The sequence below is a fragment of the Haliotis rufescens genome, unplaced genomic scaffold, assembly GCF_023055435.1.
Source record: "Haliotis rufescens isolate VD_foot unplaced genomic scaffold, xgHalRufe1.0.p SCAF_2, whole genome shotgun sequence".
Lineage (NCBI taxonomy): Eukaryota > Metazoa > Mollusca > Gastropoda > Lepetellida > Haliotidae > Haliotis > Haliotis rufescens.
In genome coordinates, this window is record NW_025963890.1 from 77,189,547 (window position 1) to 77,212,265 (window position 22,719).

At 39.7% G+C, this 22,719-nt stretch overlaps 1 protein-coding gene across 1 annotated transcript; it reads left to right on the top strand.

The window, feature by feature from the left end:
- Positions 1–1,661: 1,661 nt before the first annotated feature.
- On the top strand, positions 1,662–20,183 carry LOC124124957 (CD151 antigen-like). Its single transcript, XM_046488251.2, has 9 exons — positions 1,662–2,230; positions 5,670–5,744; positions 9,860–10,048; positions 11,882–11,956; positions 12,782–12,901; positions 13,200–13,293; positions 14,694–14,833; positions 17,927–18,013; positions 18,372–20,183. Exons 1-9 carry the CDS (start codon positions 2,138–2,140, stop codon positions 18,495–18,497), a joined length of 999 nt encoding a protein of 332 aa, XP_046344207.2. The 5' UTR covers positions 1,662–2,137; the 3' UTR covers positions 18,498–20,183.
- Positions 20,184–22,719: the final 2,536 nt, after the last annotated feature.

The following is a 22,719-nucleotide window of genomic DNA, read 5'->3' on the forward strand; positions in this document are numbered from 1 at the left end:
TCAAAACTGTCAATATCCCGATATACTGCAGCATGAGTGAACACAATTCACGCACACCTTCAAGTGAGTGAGTATGGTTTCTACGCCGTTCTTCGTGACGACCGAACGCGTTTAACACTAGATAGGCCCTCATCCCCGCAGACCTCTGATAACTGTCGGTGTTCCATGTGATACTCCTGCATGGGGACGGCCTGGACACTGGACTAGCGTTGAAATACACTGTACATCGATTATTGTTAGAACGACGGTCATTAGCGTTGTATACATTTGTCTCGAGGGATTTCGCTTCGCCATTTCCCTCATTGGTATTTTTTGTGTATAACACATCTGAGTATCATGGGACGTCGGTCAAAATGGAGCTCTATAAGTATTCGGATCGCCTCAATCCCATATTTTGTAGGAATGTTGATCCGAATACCATGTGGGACAAGTGAACAACAGCTACCTACTTAACTCAACTCATCTTTTCTCACGAACGGCCGCTGTCTGCGGCTTGAGAAATGAACATGTTGAGTATATTAATATAAGTATTTGCATCAGAAGGCATCATTCACCACCAGAGTAAACATAACAAGATGAAATTCGACATTTGAAGCATCAGAGACAAAACTGATGTCCAATGCAATTCACTATTTTGATTTGTTCTATATTTTCGAGTGTTCTTTTCAGGTGAACAATTAACTTGCCGTTTGCCAACGGTAGGGCATGCAAGCTACGATCAGCTTTTCGCGATCTCCTGGTATTTTTAATGTTTGATAGTGATTCATAAACAAAAGCTCGTGATATTATCGGAATTGTACAATTGACACCGTTTTTAGGACATAGGTCTGAGACCCTACATAAAGCTGCCACGCCATGATATAACTGAAATACTGTTTAAAGCGGAGTTAAACCCAACTCACTCACTCACTCTTTGCTTAAGTAGTTGAATTTATTTGTAGATCCATATGTGAAATAGATGGACGTTTGTGCATTATTAAATGATTATTGGCCGTAAGTTGTGGAAACTAATGCATTTGTTCACACAGACGACTGTGTCAATTTGATTTATCGTTGGGCTTCTCGCGTTGTCATTTTCCTTCTCTATGAAAATTAATATAGTATAAATTCACCACATTTATAGCGTTGTTCAAGCTCCTTGTTTTATTTATCTATTGTTTTACTGGTGAGTCTCTTCACAGACCTCTTTGATTGAAGCCTGATGCTTGAAGCTGGTCTTGAACCAACAGTTAGTAGTGAGTGAGTGAGTGATTTGGGTTTAACGCCGCTTTTAAGAGTATTCCAGTTACATGTATATCACGGCGTGTCAGCTTAATGTTGGATGAAAGCCCGAAGTGATGCAGGTCTCAGACGTTTACCACTGCGGTGAAACCCACGAGCACGGGTATGGTGCTGACAAACCTCGAAACATAATTGGGGACGCAACTCTGCACAGCGAATCGCGGCGCCTTAGACGACTGCAGTGTAAGTATACCTCTCCAGTATCCGGGTTTAAGAATAATACTCTAGAATAGAATTATTGATAATATTCAAAATAGTAATGATTCAAAATAGAAAACAATGGTATGAAGATTGTTCGTTATCCCATCGAGGTGCCGTTTTCGCTTGGTGCCGTTTTGACGCGGTGCCGTGTTTGGCAGAATACTCCAACGCAGGGATTCCAATATGGCGGACTCCCTTGTTTGCAGTGGAAACGTCCGAGTTTATAAGTTCAAGGTGCCATCATCTACTTCAAGGAAGCTGATTAAAGAGATACAGTCGTAACACAATGTCGGCCTCGTCTGCGAGTTTGTTATTGGGGGATATTAGTGACATGGTCCTGTGGGTCCCGCATGCCCTCGAGCCTGTTTACCCTATGACTCGTGACATTTCTATACAGAGAAGGCGGGAGATTCACGCATCCCTCGCATCAGCCTGATTGAACAGTTTCCGCCTGGGAGGTTTTCAGTGAGTGTGTATTTACTTAACCACTCACAGTGCTGTTGCCCAGCTTCGGGTTTTGAAATACACACTGTGTGAGAGTCCACGGTAGCCTGTTTAGGATGATGTGTGATGAGATGACGGTATAAACACTACCTTATCACACAGGAGGAGATCAACTCGGAAAGACGATTTGCGATCAGGCGACGAGAAGAAAATGACGGAAGATGCAGGACGTTTAGACAAATACTGGGACGTCGATCCCAAGAGTGGAGCGTCGCTCGTAGATGCCACCGCCTCCGGGAACAAGGTGCGTTTTAATGGATCAATACATTTTTAGCATAAAACTTAATAACTAGATCTATGTCTTATTGTTTGCTCATGGCGCGAATCGCCGTGGCAATTGCTCTGTGAAATGATCATTAGTGCTTAGGTGTGTGAAAACAGGCCCGTGTGCCCCTAATTAAAAAGCTCTAGATCGATAAATATCACACATGTGTCAGAAATGCACTATCCTATATATGTATCTTTGCAGAAATCATGACATTCCGCATAACACCGTTCACCCTGTGTCAATGTTTCTACAATGCAGTGGCAGCTGCAGATTATGCACATATCATTGATATCTACCATGTCGTGGGTGATATACTGTATCGACCCCTATACGAATACGCGGTACGGCTGACCGGGGATATCTTATAGCGATAATTGGCTCATGCCGTTAGTTGTGGCTCTCGCTTCACTGATCTCGCAGGCCTCCTCGATCGTTAGGGTTAAGGGGGTTAGGGTTATATAGGTCACCCTCAATTCTATCCTTGCCCCATGCATTCCCTTTAAGATAAGGGTTGGGTACCCTTCTCACAGATACTTTTAGTGATGCATTTATTGCGATGGATTGATATCGATCGATACCCGCAAATGGCTCATATCAGACCGCACAGAGTGAGGACGTATCGGAAAGCAGCTCTCTGATTGGTCGATAGTTATCAGAACTGTGGTTTTGTCCCCGATGATTGTTGTGGGACCATTGTGTGGAGCACTATCCTAGATGATACGAGTAGAATCAGACCCTGTCCTTACATAATGAATCTTCATTGGAATAATAAGGGAGGGAATGTGTTATTTGTGCAGGTAAAAGTAAAAACACTGTATTAAGTTAAAAGCGACAAAAACAATCCCATTATCATAAGAAATCTCTGCTTAAAGCAGAGTTAATTGACTTTATCATGAGTACATGGTCATGAATCACTATCAAATAGTGACGATACCAGGTGAAAATGGGAGCGTATCCTGCCCCACCTATGGAACTTGCAAAGGAACGTCAGTCGTTTACCTGAAAAAATCACTGGCGCATATGGTACAGATCTAAATAGGGAATTGCATCGGATATAATTTGTCACTGATGCGTCAGCTTTGGAAATTTCTTCCAATGTCTACCACAATACATTTTGAGTGAGTGAGTGAGTATGGTTTTACGCCGCTTTTAGCAATATTCCAGCAATATCACGGCGGGGGACACCAGGAATGGGCTTCACGCTTCAACCACCAGGCTACCCGACCGCCCCCAATACATTTTGAAAGATTTGCTGAGGAATTAAATGTTGTAACCCTGACTTAACTAGCGCTCTTTGAAATCGTGCGAAAAGAGCGTGCTTACTAAATGTATCCTCGGGGTTCCTGTGTACTATCTTTGTGGAAAGGTTTCCTTCTGGATGTAAGGATGACATTTTGCACATATCATGTCATATTGATACCATTATGGTATGTGAAAACGTCATCCTCGCATCCGGATATATTTGTAGACTGACTTAAAAAGAACAGTGAGAAGTAATTTTTTCTATTTATATATATTATGTCCCTTGTTGGAATTTTCTTGGGTAACTTGTTGTAATGGTAACATGCACAAGACGGCGTGTCAGAAGAGCGATTCCATTGTTTAGTTTGACCTCCCACAGTTTGTATTTCTTTGATGGTGAGCGTGTTAGTGGCTCGTTTCACTTTTGCATTTCCGAGAAGCATTTGTTGTGTTGAATTCATGTAACAATACACACACGCACGCATGCATGCACACACACACTCACGCACGAGCGCGCATCTTTCAGCAGCCTGACAGTACCTTCAGAATACAAAGATGATTGTTCGGCAGCAATACAAGTCGATAACATCAGTATACCACGATGCGTGTTCGGCAGAAATACAAGTCGAAAACATCGGTATACCATGATGTGTGTTCGGCAGAAATAAAAGTCGATAACATCAGTATACCACGATGTGTGTTCGGCAGAAATACAAGTCGATAACATCGGTATACCACAAAGTTTGTTCGGCATCAATAGAAGTCGGTGAGATCAGTATACCACGATAGTTGTTCGGCAGCAATACAAGTCGATAACATCAGTATACCACGATGTTTGTTCGGAAGCAATACAAATCAATAACATCAGTCTACCACGATGTTTTTTTTGCAGGAATACAATTCGCTAACATCAGTATTCCACGATGTTTGTTCGGCAGGAATACAATACGATAACATCAGTATACCACGATGTTTGTTCGGCAGGAATACAATTCGATAAGATCAGTATACCACGACTGAGAGTTATTTTTGTTGCCTCTGATTTTCTTGAATTGTTATTTTACACTGATGATATTTGAATATTTCATGATATTGTTATTGATTATTGTCGGCAGCAACCGGTAGGGCAGGGCAATCTTAGCCATTTCGCGAACACCTGGTTTCATCACTGATTTTCAGTGGTCCATTCGTATAATTTTCACAGCTATCTTGCCATTTACGCCAAACTTCTGAGTCGGCGGATAATCTAGACTGGTTATTCTCTTGCATGGATAATTTATATTCTCAAAGATAGATTGACATACATCCTGCATACGTTTAGTATATCCTGGAGTTTAGAAGTTTATATGGATAAGACGTAGGATTTAGTTTTTTCCGAATAGTGGCACTCTTCGATCATATGCAAAGTGGGTCATTGACGGTTCATCATTAAAGACGTCTGCATAATATAATTACTTTGGGTCATATGAAAACAAACGGATTTTGAAGAACGTACTTGATTAAATTACAGTGTGACTGTCATGGCCACAGGATGATGGTTAGAAGATATTGTTAATACCGGCAAAGACACAAGTTTGCAGGTCATGAGCTTTGATAAAGCCGACCATCCCTGCGTTCGGTTTGGTGACTTAGCAAGCTCTGTATAAAAACTTCTGATCTTATTCGGAAATTACACCATTTCATTTTATTTTCACGAATGATCAATTTCAAGTGATATATTGAATTGGGAAGTTTCTGTTGCTGACAATATTCAATGACATAGTTTGTAAAAAGAAATATATTTGTCAGTTTTACATACTTCAAATGTTATTATCATCTGATTTTGGTGATCAGCCACCACTTGAGGATGGAGGAGATCGTAACCGGTGTATCTCATCCTATACGGTGTCTGTTTTTTTCAGCCACCACTTAACGATGGAGGAAATCGTAAGGTGTGTCTCTCATTCTGTAAAGTGTCTGTTTGTGTTCAGCCACCACTTGAGGTTGGAGGAAATCGTAACTGGTGTTTCTCATCCAAGAAAGTGTTTATTTTCAGCCACCACTTAAGGATGGAGGAAATCGTAACGGATGTCTCTCATCCTATACAGTGTCTGTTTGTTTTCAGATATCACTTAAGGATGGAGAAAACCGTAACGGGTGTCTCTCATCCTATACAGTGTATGTTTGCTTTCAGCAACCGCTTGATGGTGGAGGAAATCGTAACGGGTGTCTCCGAGCGTCTCTCATCCTATATAGTATTGTTTTGTTGGTAAGTAATAAAGGGGCTGATTCATGAACACACCATGCTGCAATCAAAATTGATGGTTTCAGGAAGTACAATACGAAACAATCAACATGTTAAACGCGATATGAGATTGTTTATAAAGGATGAAAGTTGTTCACAAAAGATCACAAAAATCGTAACTTAATGGATCGATTGGTCAGGCCAGGTGAAGGTTCCAAAAAAATTGAAGGTCTGTCTTGAAAAGCTTTTGTTTTAGTACTTGTCTTGAATAAGACTAAACTGATCTTTATATACTCGACAACAAAAAATCCTGTGACACCAATATTTTAGTGTATTTTTCAAACAAGTAATGTTTGTTTTTCAATATTGTAGTACATGTATGGAATCACAAAAAAACGCAACTGCTTCAGAAAGCCCCATGCATTTCACAACCCAAGAATGGGCATAAAAACATCTGCGTTAACGGGATTCCATATGCATTGTTTAGCATCGTGTTGGCAGCAACCACTCAGAAAAATAAAAAAAATACGCAATTATTCAACAATACGAAATGCCATCCCTGTCCGAAAATGAGCGTCTGCGAGCCATTGCTATGCTTGAAGCAGGATCAAGTCAACGTGATGTTGCAAGACAGTTTAACGTCCACAAAAACACCATTTGGTGTTTATGGCAACGTTGGCAACAGGCGAATGCAGTCAGAGACCATCCTCGGAGTCGCAGGCCACGTGTAACCAATAATCGACAAGACAACTGGATTCGAACAACACGCCTACGAAATCGATTCCAGCCAGCAACAGTGACTGCAAGAAGCATCCCTGGCCTTCGACGATTATCTTCACAAACCGTACGTTGCCGCCTCAGATGTGCAGGAATTGTCGTCAGAAGGCTCGCCAGACGTCCCATTTTGACAGGAAACCACCGTCAAGCACGTCTACCGTGGTGCAGACAGCGTTCTATTCACTGACGAGACTCGTTTTCACCTCAGCAACAGCGATGGACGGAATCGAGTGTACCGACGTCGATGTGAACGTTACGTCAATGATTGTGTCATGGAAGAAGTTCCGTTCGGGGGCGGCAGCGTTATGCTACTGGTGGGATTACAGCAAGACAGAGGACCCGTTTTATAGTGGTAGAGGGAAACCTAAATGGACAGCGCTACCACGACGAGATAATCGGCCCTGTTGTTCTAACGTTTTTGCGTCGTCGTGTCCAGGAATTACCTTTCAACATAACAACGCCCGGCCTCATATTGCTCGACTTGTTCAGGAATCTCTTCAACAAAACAACGTGAATGTCATCCCCTGATCTCTCACCAATCGAGCACATGTGGGATGAGCTGGATCGGCGCATTCGACGTCAGCAACGTGTTCCACAGACACTCCAGGAACTTCGAGTGAGTGAGTGAGTGAGTTTGGTTTAACGCCGCTTTTAACATTATTCCAGTCATATCACGGCGTGTCAGCTTCATGTGGGAGGAAAGCCCGAAGTGATGCAGGTCTCAGACGTTTACCACTTCGGTGAAACCCACGAGCACGAACCACCCGTGCCCCCCCCCCCCCCCCAGGAATTTCGAAACATGCTCCAGCAGATATGGACAGATATCCCACAGGACTTTGTGCGACGCCTGGTCAATTCCATGAAGCGAATATGTGTGTTATTATGTGTGACTTACAGGAGTCTTTTATCTGTTGCAAACCCAAATTGTTTCAGATTTGGCGAAAAAATATAACTTTGCATTAAATCTTATTCAATGTAACAGGAACTTTTGTTGTTCAGTATATAAAATCATATTTCCAACTGATGATCAATGTGTGAGTGTTTAAATGTGTTAGTTACTGTGATCTATAAACCTCATCTATTCAGCCCAAACATGTTAAAAATCCTTATTTGACCCTGTAGTAATGTCATAAGTAATAAACAGTACATCTCATATACCCGGATGTGTGACATGTGTTAACACACAGTGCAGCATATGTACTAGCAAGTCTGACATGCGTTAATACACAGTACATATTATATACCCGCATGTCTGACACTTGTTAACACACAATACATCTGATATACCGGCACGCCTATCATATGTATTAATAGTATTTCAATTTCTGACACTTGTAAACACATGTCAGTTTAGAATTTCATTAATCGAAATATCAAAGTTAGCGGCAGAACCTGGTTAGTATAACTGTAACCAAAATGAGGGTCAGAACCCGGTTAGTATAACTGTAACCTAAGTGAGGGGCAGAACCCGGTTAGTATAACTGTAACCAAAGTGAGGGGCAGAACCCGGTTAGTATAACTGTAACCTAAGTGAGGGGCAGAACCCGGTTAGTATAACTGTAACCAAAGTGAGGGGCAGAGCCCGGTTAGTATAACTGTAACCTAAGTGAGGGGCAGAACCCGGTTAGTATAACTGTAACCAAAGTGAGGGGCAGAACCCGGTTAGTATAACTGTAACCTAAGTGAGGGGCAGAACTCGGTTAGTATAACTGTAACCTAAGTGAGGGGCAGAACCCGGTTAGTATAACTGTAACCTAAGTGAGCGGCAGAACCCGGTTAGTATAACTGTAACCTAAGTGAGCGGCAGAACCCGGTTTGTATAGCTGTAACCTAAGTGGGCGGTAGAACCCGGTTAGTATAACTGTAACCCAAGTGAGCGGCAGAACCCGGTTTGTATAACTGTAACCTAAGTGAGGGGCATCACCCGGTTAGTATAACTGTAACCAAAGTGAGCGGTATAACTGTAACAGGGGGTGTTCATGAATAACACGGGTCGTTATTTGTCATGAGGATTTATTATCAGAACAAACGCCCTGAAACATATCAAACTTAAAGATAAATATTCACGTAAAGATATATGTATGTTAGTATACACAAACTTAGATATGTAATAGCACGTCACATTATATTACATTCATTCACATCGTCACACCGACGACATCATAGAAATAGAAAGAACTCTTGCTTTTAACACATACATTGAAGGATGTGTTATAACTTACAATAATTATGTATACATTTGTATTCATATACAAGTGTAATAATATGATAAATGCAATTAATTAATGTCATTAATACACAAGAAAGTACAAGCATACCCTGGAGGTGAAACTGGGGCGGGAACTGCGTTAACCAACACAACTGACAGGGCTTGTGATGCCTGCATCTAAATACAAATACAAAGACAAATATACTTACTTAGGCAAAACGGGTTACCTTTAGTTAGAAAACATGAATTATGTGTTACACATAGCATACCAATGAATGCTTTACATTACACATTTAATAACATTGTCATAAGCAAACACATACATCATAAATACATACCCACTCGCTCACTCATTCTCAAATGAAACATTTAGAAAAGGTGAAGATATACAATGCTAGATTTCTCTTGGAACGTACTGACCTAGTTCAAACATTTACATGGCTGCAATTATATGACTATATGTAATAACCTATCTAAATATGTATTAGGACAGTGTAACACTACAGCTGATTACACAAATAGATGCAAGTACATTATAACAATACGTACAAAAAACATTACTAACCTATTTGGACGGTCTCAGATGAAAAAAATACACAGAGCAGATATTTGTTGTCCGCATGGTCAAGGTGTAGTGGCTGGTGTGCTGGTTAGTTGCTGGGTGTGAGTATTTGAAACAAGGCCAATGAGGCGCAAGCTGTATTAAACAAAGGGCCGACCCAAGCTACCTACTTTACCCCACAACCAGTAGAAGTTAAAATTTGAGAAAACTCCACGCAGAGATCAAGTCGTTATGCGGAGCTGTACAGCAGCCATACAGGTTTATTTAATTTCATTCAACAGAATAAAAAAATTAAAACACCATTTCATACATTATATGTATACAAATATATAAAATACAGAAAATATACATGTATACAACACTGCCACACAACCATGATATAAAACCAAATATCAGATATTCGAATCTTTAACTGTTGGTAGTGTTTACATGTCAAGACTATTTGAGTAGTTATTCACATACTCTCATTTCTTAGTGTAGCATCCCATCAAGACATTTATATCACACAGGTGTATATGTACACAGATATGACATACAACTTATATAACAAAACAACGTCAAACATGGCCTGATTGCTTCTTGTGTCCCCAGCTTCTTGGGTGTGCGGCGATGTACTTGGGAATCTGGCTTTTTCAAAATGCAACAGGGATGATCCCAATTGTGGGTGATCCATTTATTCAAACTGCAATCCTGTCTATCGTGGTTGGTGTGGCGCTGTCAGTCCTAGCGGTATGTGGGTGTTTCGGCTCCATACGGAAACACAGACGCGTATTACTGTGTGTGAGTATAAAATAATCACATGTACGTTTGGCTAATTCCGGATAAATATGTTTTTTCTGCCTTTCGCTGTAAATGTAGTGAATTATGATGAGTTGTTCGAGTTATTTTGACGTTATGTTTTGCATGTGTTCCACTGTCAGTGTAGTGAATTATGTAGAGTAGATTGAGTTATTCTGACGTTATTTGTCTGCATGTGTTTCACTGTCAGTGTTGTGAATTATGTAGAGTAGATTGAGTTATTCTGACGTTATTTATCTGCATGTGTTTCACTATGCGTGTAGTGAATTATGTAGAGTAGATTGAGTTATTCTGACGTTATTTGTCTGCTTGTGTTTCACTGTCAGTGTTGTGAATTATGTAGAGTAGATTGAGTTATGCTGACGTTATTTATCTGCATGTGTTTCACTATGCGTGTAGTGAATTATGTAGAGTAGATTGAGTTATGCTGACGCTATGTATCTGCATGTGTTTCACTGAGCGTGCAGTGGATTAAGTAGAGTAGCTCGAGTTATTCTGACGTTATGTATCTGCATGTGTTTCACTGTCAGTGTAGTGAATTATGTAGAGTAGATTGAGTTATTCTGACGTTATGTATCTGCATGTGTTTCACTGTCAGTTTAGTGAATTATGTAGAGTAGATTGAGTTATTCTAACGTTATGTATCTGCATGTGTTTCACTGTGAGTATAGTGAATTATGTAGAGTAGATTGAGTTATTCTGACGTGATGTATCTGCATGTGTTCCACTGTCAGTGTAGTGAATTATGTAGAGTAGATTGAGTTAATCTGACGTTATTTGTCTGCATGTGTTTCACTGTCAGTGTAGTGAATTATGTAGAGTAGATTGAGTTATTCTGACGTTATTTATCTGCATGTGTTTCACTATGCGTGTAGTGAATTATGTAGAGTAGATTGAGTTATTCTGACGTTATTTATCTGCATGTGTTTCACTATGCGTGTAGTGAATTATGTAGAGTAGATTGAGTTATGCTGACGCTATATATCTGCATGTGTTTCACTGTACGTGCAGTGGTTTAAGTAGAGTAGCTCGAGTTATTCGAACGTTATGTATCTGCATGTGTTTCACTGTCAGTGTAGTGAATTATGTAGAGTAGATTGAGTTATTCTGACGTTATTTATCTGCATGTGTTTCACTATGCGTGTAGTGAATTATGTAGAGTAGATTGAGTTATTCTGACGTTATTTATCTGCATGTGTTTCACTATGCGTGTAGTGAATTATGTAGAGTAGATTGAGTTATGCTGACGCTATATATCTGCATGTGTTTCACTGTACGTGCAGTGGTTTAAGTAGAGTAGCTCGAGTTATTCGAACGTTATGTATCTGCATGTGTTTCACTGTCAGTGTAGTGAATTATGTAGAGTAGATTGAGTTATTCTGACGTGATGTATCTGCATGTGTTTTACTGTCAGTGCAGTGAATAATGTAGATTAGATTAAGTTATTCTAACGTTATGTATCTGCATATGTTTCACTGTCAGTATAGTGAACTATGTAGAGTAGATTAAGTTATTCTGACGTTATGTATCTGCATGTGTTTCACTGTGCGTGTAGTGGATTTTGTAGAGTAGCTCGAGTTATTCTGACGTCATGTATCTGCGTGTGTTTCACCGTGAGTACAGTGGATTATGTAGAGTAGACTAAGTTATTCTAACGTTATGTATCTGCATGTGTTTCACTGTGCGTGTAGTGGATTATGTAAAGTGGATTGAGTTATTCTGACGTCATGTATCTGCATGTGTTTCACCGTGAGTACAGTGAATTATGTAGAGTAGATTAAGTATTCTAACGTTATGTATCTGCTTGTGTTTCAGTTTTGGTCAACATTAGGCACATTTGTTATATTTGTGTGCGTGACTTTAGTACTGCAGTTCATTTATCGCAATGAGGTAAGTAAACATGAACATATCTTCAGAATTGGAACATTGTTTTTAACCTCATTCTACTTGTTTAACTCATTGAGGCACTGGCGGGGTTGTATGCAGACTTACAGTGCATGAATACAGTTAACCCTTTATAGAACCGTTCCTGTTCCTTGTGGGAGGCCCAGACGCTTTAAGGCGCTCTAACCGCTGTGCGGATTTGTTCACCCTTACTTGTGCCATATAGCCAGAAAGAACTGATCGTGGGATGCAGCCACGATTCGTACATTTTATTATCTTTAGTTTCTCAGCACCATCCCATGCTCATGAGTTTCACAAAATTGGTTAACGACGATGGTATGCCTGCCTTTGGAATTTCCAGACACATTTTACCACTTAATTGCCATTGATACCTTTTCAGTAGAAGTTAAGAATTGTCATTTCACCAAGACCAGACAATACGCGGTTGTAATTTTGAAAGTTTGCTCCTTTACTTTTCATGGAGATGAATAGTATCCTTGTTAATTCCTCAATACGAAGATCTATTTTTGAGTCATACTGTGCAATGAGCATATTCATACCTTCGTAATTGTCCATATGTGTGTTTGTCAAGTTTAATGTCAATTCATATAATTTGCCTGATCACAACTGAAGATATTGTTCTCAGACATACTATCTCTGAGTGTGCCCTTCAGGATCTGGCGACCCTTTTTAACCACGCTTATATTATCTTAACCGTGACATAGTAAATTACACCAATATAAACATTTCGAAACTTGGAATGAAGTATCAGGTCGCTTCAAATACATTTATTCAATAGATTTACAAACTGTTCCAACTCTTTTCCTATAGTTTATCTCAGGCATAATGGAACGTATGCGTGACGGATTAAAGAAACAGTACGGTGTTGACACAGAGAGCGAGCCGGAGAACAAGTACATCACAGAGTTGTGGGACCTGGTTCAGCAGCAGGTAGGGCTCACACTCTGCCGTGATGCACAAACAACAACCTTGCTATCAGTCTGAAAACTTGCCCGCCAGAGATTGTCATCTTTACCCATTCAGTGGTAATACAGTTCGGTGGACCGTAGATAGCTTTCCCTGGAGATGACGTGTTTGTTTCAAGTTACACATTTCCCCGAATCACCTGAATTTCGTAATATTGGGGAATGTATCAGAACCCCAGGAGGTTTGTAATGGCATGGAATATATCTGAATCCTTCAGGCTTCACTGTTTACTCTGTCCTCGATGTTCTTATCCTCTCTTCAGATTGGTTGCTGTGGCATCTCCAAGGACGGCAGAGAACCCTGGGCCTACTATTCCAAAAACACTCTTTGGTATAAAGAAATAGTGAAGCGTGGCCGTGAGTATCTCATTATAGCACAGTAAATATACGTTCACCATCTGAGTGCCTGTTGTGAACATACTTTGAAGCTCAAGTGAGCTTGTGTCGTGGCTCATTGTCCACAAGTCTGTTTTACCATCAACATGGGTCATCTCCTCTGACACTACAAGGCCCATTAAGCTGAAACTTGAAGAAAACGACCCTAGCTAACATAACCACTGTCCCTTACTGTTCACAATATTCAGATCCATGTTTGAATGTGGTCGGTACAGCAGCCATATAACTAATTGCATACCTTGACCCTTTCAATGTCATATCACCAATTAAGGTGACCTTCTGTACCTGTGGTTATATTGTAAATATATTGTCCTAAACACTATATAAGTATACATAGGTTTCAATGTGATGTTTACACGAGATACGGCTCTCCATTGGACGAGAAGTGGGTCACGAGTTCGCAAAACTGACATGAGCTTATGGACGTCACATTCTGCCGTTCATACGTTTATTGTCTCGAGACTGGTTTCTTGAAATGACATAAACACTGACGACAACTTACACCTTCCCAGGGAAACCCATGGGAATTCCCTAGCATAAGTGCGTAACTTCGTGCTAGTTCACGAATATCCTCGCTACAATCCATCCCAGTGATGGAAATGAAGAAATGCACATCTAAACTACAGACTCCATCCGTGTCTAGGCTGACAGTGACAGTCAACATATATGAATTTTACCTTAATATCTATTTGGCATATCTTAATAATCACCTTTCAATGGTCGGCCAATTGATCAATGTCAACTGACATTTGTAATCGCCATAGCTGTGACTGACTCACTGAAGTTGTGCTTAACAGACCTTTCATGTCTCATACTACATGTTACTGAAGATCAATTTGAGCACACATACGCTCATTTCTCCTTCAGAGGAACTTGTTTCTTCCCTAATACAGTTGGTGGTTGTTTGGCTGTATGATCGCAAGCTCCGACGTTCATACAGTTTGGCCCTCACTCTATGAGGATTCATACTCTAATGAACTCATACACAGTGAAAGTAAATTCTTAAATAATTCACCATATATTCACGCTGGTTCGAATCAAAGATGCAGCCTCATTATTAACATTGGTCTGTAGACATCATGCTGCTAAAAGTGTAAACATATCAGACACTCATTTCATGTAATCTCAAGTAAGGTTTTCTTTCCTCATATAGCTTGTTTGTCGTAATTTATAAGTGATATTTTCTTTTGTACAACTCACTTCAAATCTAAAGTGTTAAACACATGGCAGTAATGCTAGTTCTCTGTGTGATTGCCTTTCCTGTGATCTGTTCTCATGCTTCGGTTGAGTTACCTCCCTCCAGCACAATGGCCTTGCGTTCCCTAATGCATAGTCATCAAACAAGACACTCTTTTCACCAGGGGGTAGGAAGGTCCCTGACAGCTGTTGCATCCCTGAGGGAGACATCGCCGTCTGTACCGGACAAACCTACTTCGCAGGACCCCCCAAATATCGCAATCAACGGTATAGGAATATGACAAACCCTCACTTATACACCAACGTGAGTACTGGTTGATATAACATTAGGGTCGGTTCTTTGTTTGTTGTCCATGTACATCCTACTGTAGGGATTCCTTGCAGGAATACGCCATCCAGTCAGCCATTCTTTTGAATTAAACGTTGTAATGTGTGCAGTAATAGCAGGACAAAACACGTGCACTTGACGATATTTGAAACTTTTGCCTTTTTATGATCCACGCTTTTTGGACTATGCTCTTCTATTCTCTCAAAATACATACTTGGTTCTGTTAACGTCTTTGCTACAATTCGAAAAAAACAATTCCAGGAATTGTAAGACGCTCAGAGTTGAGACTTGTGTTGTGTGAAGTAAATGTAACGATTGTGTACTGTAACACAGTTATGCAATAGTACGTGCATTTTTCCCGACCTAGATATGTGGATAATTAGTTACTTGTTTTATATTTATTGACACTTTTGTCTTCAGTAGTTATTCAGAAAAAAAACAATGAAAGCAACTGCATTTAAGTGGTTGTCTTTGTTGTCATTTCAAACCATTCATATCCAGGTGAGCTACGGTTCCATGGCAGAACTAATTGTCTTCCTAACATATAAGACATGTCAGTAAACGATGGGACTAATTTCTTATCATGTAAGGCGATTCTAAGAATATAGAAGTTTCAGTATTTGCACTCAAATGCGGTCATGTTACTTTACGTAAGCATTCACAAAATCGTCAAACCTCTTTCTCAACGTCCAGGGAATTGTTGGCAAGAGCTTTCATGCAAGAAGGCCATGCATGGATGCATGGCACTTATAAAAAAGTAGTTCCTGCTTGTTCATGTGCACACCTGACGGAGTGATACAAAGTTTGTCTGATGGGTTCGTCGCTTCACAAACGCTATCTGGCGCCATGTCGGCTATCAGTTGAAGGTAGTTACTTTAAAGATCAGACTTATCACCAAGTCGTGCCCCGAGAACCACCTTTGGTCTCAAAATTGAGTCAAGGTTCTTCAGTCACTCAGGAGACTTTGTTCTATGCCCTATGAAGTTTCAAGGCATTATCATGAAGAGAAATGATATTTAACACTTCGTGTACTGAACACCAGGTTTGTCCTGCGATTTAAAGTTTGTAATGCTTGTATTTTAAGTAGATGTTATTCCATCTTCACTGTATTTGGTACGAACATGTATAGATGTATTCTCAAGTCACAAATATATGCTAACGTTTCGAAAAGTTCATACAGTCATATTCATCAAAATAGATTTGTGGATTGTCCTGTGATTTCAGATCAAAAGGATTATGGTATAATGTTATACTCCTTATTATTTTAACACCATTCCAGCAACCAGTATCAACTTAATGTCATTATCTTAGCACCATTCCAGGAATCCTTTTTTTCCCTAAATGTCATTATCGTAGCACCATTCCAGGAAACTAGTTACAACCAAATGCCATTAGATTAACACAATTCAGGAACCGGTAAGATTTAAATGTCATTATCTTACCACCATTCCCGGAATCGACTGTAGCTAACTGTCATTATCCTAGCACCATTCCAGGAATCAGTTACAACTAAATGTCTTTATCTTACCACCATTCCCGGGATCGACTATAGTTAACTGTCATTATCCGAGCACCATTCTAGGACCCAGTTACGACTAAATGTCATTATCTTAGCACCATTTCAGGAACCAATGACAACTAAATGTCTTTATCTTAGCACCATTCCAGGAACCAGTTACAACTTAATGACATTATCTTAGCACCATTCCAGGAACCAGTTACAACTAAATGCCATTATCTTAGCACCATTCCAGGAACCAGTTACAACTAAATGCCATTATCTTAGCACCATTCCAGGAACCAGTTACAACTAAATGCCATTATTTTAGCACCATCAAGGAGCCAGTAACAATTAAATGTCAATATCTTAGCACCATTCCAGGAACCAGTTACCACTAACAGACACATTGTGAACGGATGGAGAAGGCTCAGTGAAGGAAGTTTTTTATGTCATCTGTAATCTGTACATCATCTGTACCAACGTATGTTGATGATTAGGGAATAGGATAATTTAAATGCAGAAAATTGATTCTCAGATGCTCTGAATGGTTGGTTGTCTGACAATCCAATCTTTTTTTTAATTTGGAATAACTGGTGTCGCGTAAAACACCCTGGCAATCAACAGTAGTGTCGGATGTCAACATCAAGACACATCCTCAAAGATGTAGCTGACAGTCATGGTATATCCTTATACTGAATACTGAAGGAGCAAACAAATATATAAGATATGTGTTAACCTAATCTGAATCCTTAAGTGACAAGTCATCAAATGAAACGATTGGATAAGCTACCCTGGAACAAGATAAAAAAAACCACAACGAAACACAAATGTATTTTAGTTGATCTGAAGAAATACTGGTAAAAGTCACATTTAAATTAGGAAGCTTACTACAAAACTTGATGAGTTCAAAATATTAATTAATTAACAAGACACAGTTTTGCAATATCGATATTTGTAAGACTGAAGTCAACCGCTGAAAAAGTGTTCATCAGACAGATCAAGGATTTTGTGTCACATATTAAATGATATTTTGAAGAATTCACGGACTGAAACGAAGGACAGATTACGAACAATTAATTATGAAGGAAGACCGTGCACACTGAAATAATACTGATGTATAACAGTTTGTGCTTGAAGCCGTGATCTAAGTACCATAACTCCCAAAGAAAATTAGAGTGGTGTTTCACAACCATACTGTTCTAGCTCCAAAACGAACTTGAAAGTGTCTGTATTTAGATAAAAATGGCAAATTCCAGCAAGAAATAGCTGAACAGTTTCCTCATTTGACTATTTTACATTTGTACATTTTCAGTGATAGTAAATGAAGAGTAATATCGTTGCAAACTATTAAAATATACTGACATTTTGCATCACTTTTTTTCAATTTGAAAATGTTCTATCTCTAGAGCACGTCATAAAAGGATTTTTGTTATTGGATACGCACTTGGAACAGCCTGGAACTTAGATTTAGCTTTAGATTGGGAGATAACCCAATGCTTTTAAGACTAAGTTATAGTCTTCTGAAACATAATATTCTTCTTATTTAAGTACGTTCTATGTATTTTTAGGATTGTTATGACCTGTTGACGGCGTTGTTGTTGAAGACGTTTAACATCGTACTTGGCGCTGGGTATGCAATCGTTCTACTCATTTTGGTGAGTGAAATTTCGCTATATTTGTTCTAAGGCTTGTTTTAACATAATTGCATGCGAACTTCGAAGACGCGTTTGGAAATTACTATTGTTCATGCCCTACATGAACAAAGCAGTTGAAGCAATACGATGATTGTCAATCTGTTAAAATATTGACGTTGTGATGTCATGGAGCTACGATAGTTTTGTGCAAGCGAACCATGAAGTTTGTCTTCAGCAAAATCTTCTTCTGAATGGTTGTAATCTTTCAGCGACTGACCAATATATAATCTGTTTCTATCTGCATGTCCAAAAGCGACCTGAGACCTTTCAATGTAACCAAATGTATTGTTTTGATTGATATTGTTTTCTTTTTTTTCAGGTAATTGGCGTCATAATAGCATACTGTTTGCACGCAAGAGTTGGTGGCGCGTCACCGGTCCAAAAGGAAGAACAGTTGGAACTTGCTGGAAGCAACCAGACACAAAACATGGAAGCAGAAATGTAGCAGACATTATTTAAACAGTAAAATGCCAAATTGCTACCATTTTATCGTTCATATTCCAAAAATTATATCTATGCATTTCAAATCACAGGAACGTAAAGATTCCCAATCCAAACGAGGATTGGACGTTATGGGAGACAGACTTTGTCTTTCTGTTTTTTCAGTTCGCTCTGGAGCAAAGATTGTCATGAAATAATGTATACAGTTCAGGCATGTGCTGAACTGGTGCCTTTTGTAACTCAGGAATTTTGTATTATTTTATTTACTTTGAGTGACTTAAAGCCCATTCATAAACTGTTCGTTATATATTCCTGAAACTTTGCGGTGAACAGGTGGCTTTTTCTACCAAGGAATGTGTTCAAATAGGGTAAGGTTAGTTTCCTCAGCATCATTCGAATTCTCCAAAGAGAAATAAAGTAGACCACAGTCTAAGGTGCTGCAATTCGATGTGCACAGTTGTTTACCTTAGTCGTACCAGTAACTTATGACCGTATGTTAGAAGAATTGCCCTTATTATGTTTTCATGGTTTGTCATGATCATTGGTTTGTCCAAAATGGTAAACGTCTAAGACCTGTATCACTTTCGGCATTCAAACTAAACAAGCTGACACCGTTAACTTCTACGTAATACCAATCAAACAACATCCGTCAACTTCTAAGTAAAGCCTATCAAACAATTTAAGCTGACACGCTGTCATACGAGGTTACAACATTCAATACACCAGTAAAGCTTTCAAAAAGTTTCATTGTAGACACGTGCAGGACATTCCTAATTTGACGCATCAGTGACAAAATTTATGTTTGATTCAAATTCCTATTTTCTCTTGTACCGTATGTTCCCGTGTTTCTTTAACTGAATAATTGACTTGCCATTGCATGTGTGTGACTGGTTCCACCGGTACCACTGCTTTATACAGATATTTCTATTTGAAGTGGAAAGGGTTTTGTCGCTTTATTTATTGAAATACTGTTGAAACTCACTCGCTACTCTCTCATATCCCTATTGTTCAACTGCCATGGTTGTCACTGTTTTTTCTCTCGTTCATTATCAGTTAGTTGTATTGGAGGTAATTAAAACTGCCATGACAGATTAACCATTGTAATATGAAAGATTTGGATGGTCCTTAACTTTGTTTGGTGGTATAGAATGCTGTTTTAGCATGCCAGATATATGCATCGTCCTACTCTTTATACAGTAGCGTAGACGACATGAAGCTCAGTCCAAAGGCGATTCCTAGTGCTATCACAACCATTTTCTACTATCCCAAGCAATTACTCTTTTCGTAAACACCTGATCCATTCTGTCAAGTTTCATCAATAGTTTTACTGTTACGCCATATGGACTCGAGACTGATTAATTTCTGATGTGGATGTTTTGCATTAAGACATACGTATGTATTTATTTAATATGTATCTTATGTGATGCAGTGAATGTACCGTACAAACACTCCAGAATGATTGTTCTTACTCAATATCTATAAAACAACAGTAATAAACTGTTCTGTTTCTGTCAATGGGGATACTATATTTTTTGGAGAATCATTTTGTGTATTTTACCACAGTCATTCTAACATTTTCTCATCATTCAGTGTCTTATTCATGTGGCCTACCTCGATTTAGTGTGATGTCAAGTCAAGTCGTTATGCGTATGATGTTCTGAATCTATTTGAAATAGTTATTACTTATTTATACTTATTTCATGAATAAACTTGTTTGAATAATCTCATGGAACCGTCATATCTCATTGTTTTTCGTTTCATGGCTTAAACGCTAACGTGGTTAAACATTCAGTGTGATAAAACACACACGGCTCTATGTCTCCCACCCTCTGTTACAACCGGAACGCCTATGTACATGCGCATAACGCAAGACGATGATGAACTAGTTCATATACAGTTGTAACAGTTGAGATGTGGTACTTGTTGTTACCCTTCCTGGCACTGCCTTCCTGGTGTAGTGGATACAAGGCCTGCCTGGACAGTGGAAGGTTATTGGTTCGATCCCCTAGCCGTGTGTTACCAAAGTGCTAAAATATGATAACTGTTGTTGCAAGGCCTGGTACTCGTACTGGAATATATGTCGACTCTGAGTCATTACAACGTGTCTGAGTGGGGTATTCGTGGGCTGGAACTCAAACACTGGACAAAGTCCGGACGTGTACGAGCAGCCGCACACGCACGTGCGTGCACATCGCTTTACACGTGTATACGGTCTGCACATAATATTAAATCCCATTTCGCTCCAACTCACCAACACGCAAACATATCAGCAAATATCTGATCTCATAAATAATTATATCTCCTTAAATATAAGGAAATATTTATACAATGAGACGTATTAACTACACTCGTGAGAAGATAACCTGCAACACGGAAAAACGCATGATGAGGGATGTTTATGAGTTGTGGCCACATGTATATTTATTCATCACGATAAAGTAATCTATTTATCATAGTTTCTCTTTCTTTCACACACTGATATTTCAAGTGAACTAAACTTTCCCAAGTTACCACCAACAAAGCCTCTAGCTGCTTAATGAAGAAATGCATATCTTGTTCTGTTTACTTTGACACGTAGCAACATAACTGTGAGAAGGAAAAATAATACAATGGCAGCATTAACCTTACAACGTTATTACTATGTCAAGGTGTCATTAACTTGTATTATTAACTCCAGATATATTCCTCTCGTGGCTTTACGTATTTGCTGTAACCCTTAAAATTGATTACCCTTGTGGTCAAACACATATGAACAAGACAGTAAAGTCCGCACTAAGGACACTTGCAAATGTGATTTCTTACTTATTCTGTATGCACATACATACTGAGTCAAATTACAAACTTCACATTTTTAAAAGTAATCCCATGTATGATATACAATGGACAAATGTATAAGAGAAGGTAATTTTCAATCATTAATGTCCAAAGAAGCATGGACCTTGTGATGCTTGTGAACACATGATTGGGAAGATCTTGCAAATTCTGTGGATGTTTCTGGAGAGTGCGCAGACTTCTGCCAAGAGCATCCCAGACGTGTTCGATGGGATTGAGGTCGGGAGACCTTGACGGCCAGTCCATGACGTTGACTAACGCATTCTGAAGGAAATTCCTTGTCAAAATTGCTGTGTGGGGTCTGCATTGTCGTGTTGGAAGATCAAACCGGGTCCATGTGCTGCCATAAAAGGCAGAAGTTCTGGTGCCAGTACCTGTTCGCGGTAAGCAGCAGCGTTGAGGTTGCCACGGATGACAAGAAGCCTGGAACGTGAATTGCCACAGAAAGCACCCCACACCATGACACTTCCGCCTCGACATCTGTCAACTTCCTGTACACAACACTGGGCGTAACGTTCATGACGGCGCCTCCACACCCTCGCCCTACCAGCAGCAAATCGAAGATTAAATCGGGATTCATCACTGAAGACGACTTGATTCCAATTCCTCTGAGTCCATCGTAAGTGTCGCTTTGCCCACGATTGACGTTGACGTCTGTGTATTTGAGTCAGAATCGGCCCGAAGTATGACCGTCGTGCTTAAAGGTGAGCAGTTCTCAGACGGTTTCGAACAGTTTGCGCACTCAGTCTACACCTAAACAGTTCATTTCTGGTTGATGTTGCCATCAAAAATCAGTTACGGAGGTGACGTAAGACAATCTGACGATCCTCTGCATGTGACGTCACACGTGGTCGTGGCCGTGGGCGATCAGCGGTGGTACCCGTTTGCTGTAGACGCGTCTGTAAATCATAAACAGTCCGTCGGCTACAACCCATCGTCCTGGCGACTTCAGCTACGGACGATCCCGTCTGCAACACGCCGATGGCACGTTCACGTTGCACATTTGAAAGGCGTGGCATGACAAATGGCCGTAAAGACTTTTGTTTTCTTGTGTTATTTTTGTTTTTTTAATGACTGCTAACAAGTATGGCTGAAAACACGTGCGGTATTATGGCCACGTGACCAGTTGCACGTGAAAAAAACACTTTTGCCACTATAGTGCTGTGCACATGATTTTGATCGATTCACCTGCACAAAAACGGGTGTTATCTGAAGACAATACGTGGCCATTACTGTTTAAATACACAATAAGGGCCCACAATGATAACTGGTTAAAATGTTAAAATTTTAGAAGGGTATCCACTCTTTGTATCTTTCTTCTACCCACCGTTCAAGGATAGTATAAACTCCAAACGCTTCAATGATAAAATATAAATCCGAATAAAGGTCAATTC

Coding starts and splice junctions, on each gene's coding strand:
- LOC124124957 (XM_046488251.2), top strand. CDS start 2,138: ATGACGGAAGATGCAGGACGTTTAGACAAATACTGGGACGTCGATCCC. Junction 12,902..13,199: donor GGGACCTGGTTCAGCAGCAG/GTAGGGCTCACA, acceptor TCCTCTCTTCAG/ATTGGTTGCTGTGGCATCTC. Junction 18,014..18,371: donor CAATCGTTCTACTCATTTTG/GTGAGTGAAATT, acceptor CTTTTTTTTCAG/GTAATTGGCGTCATAATAGC.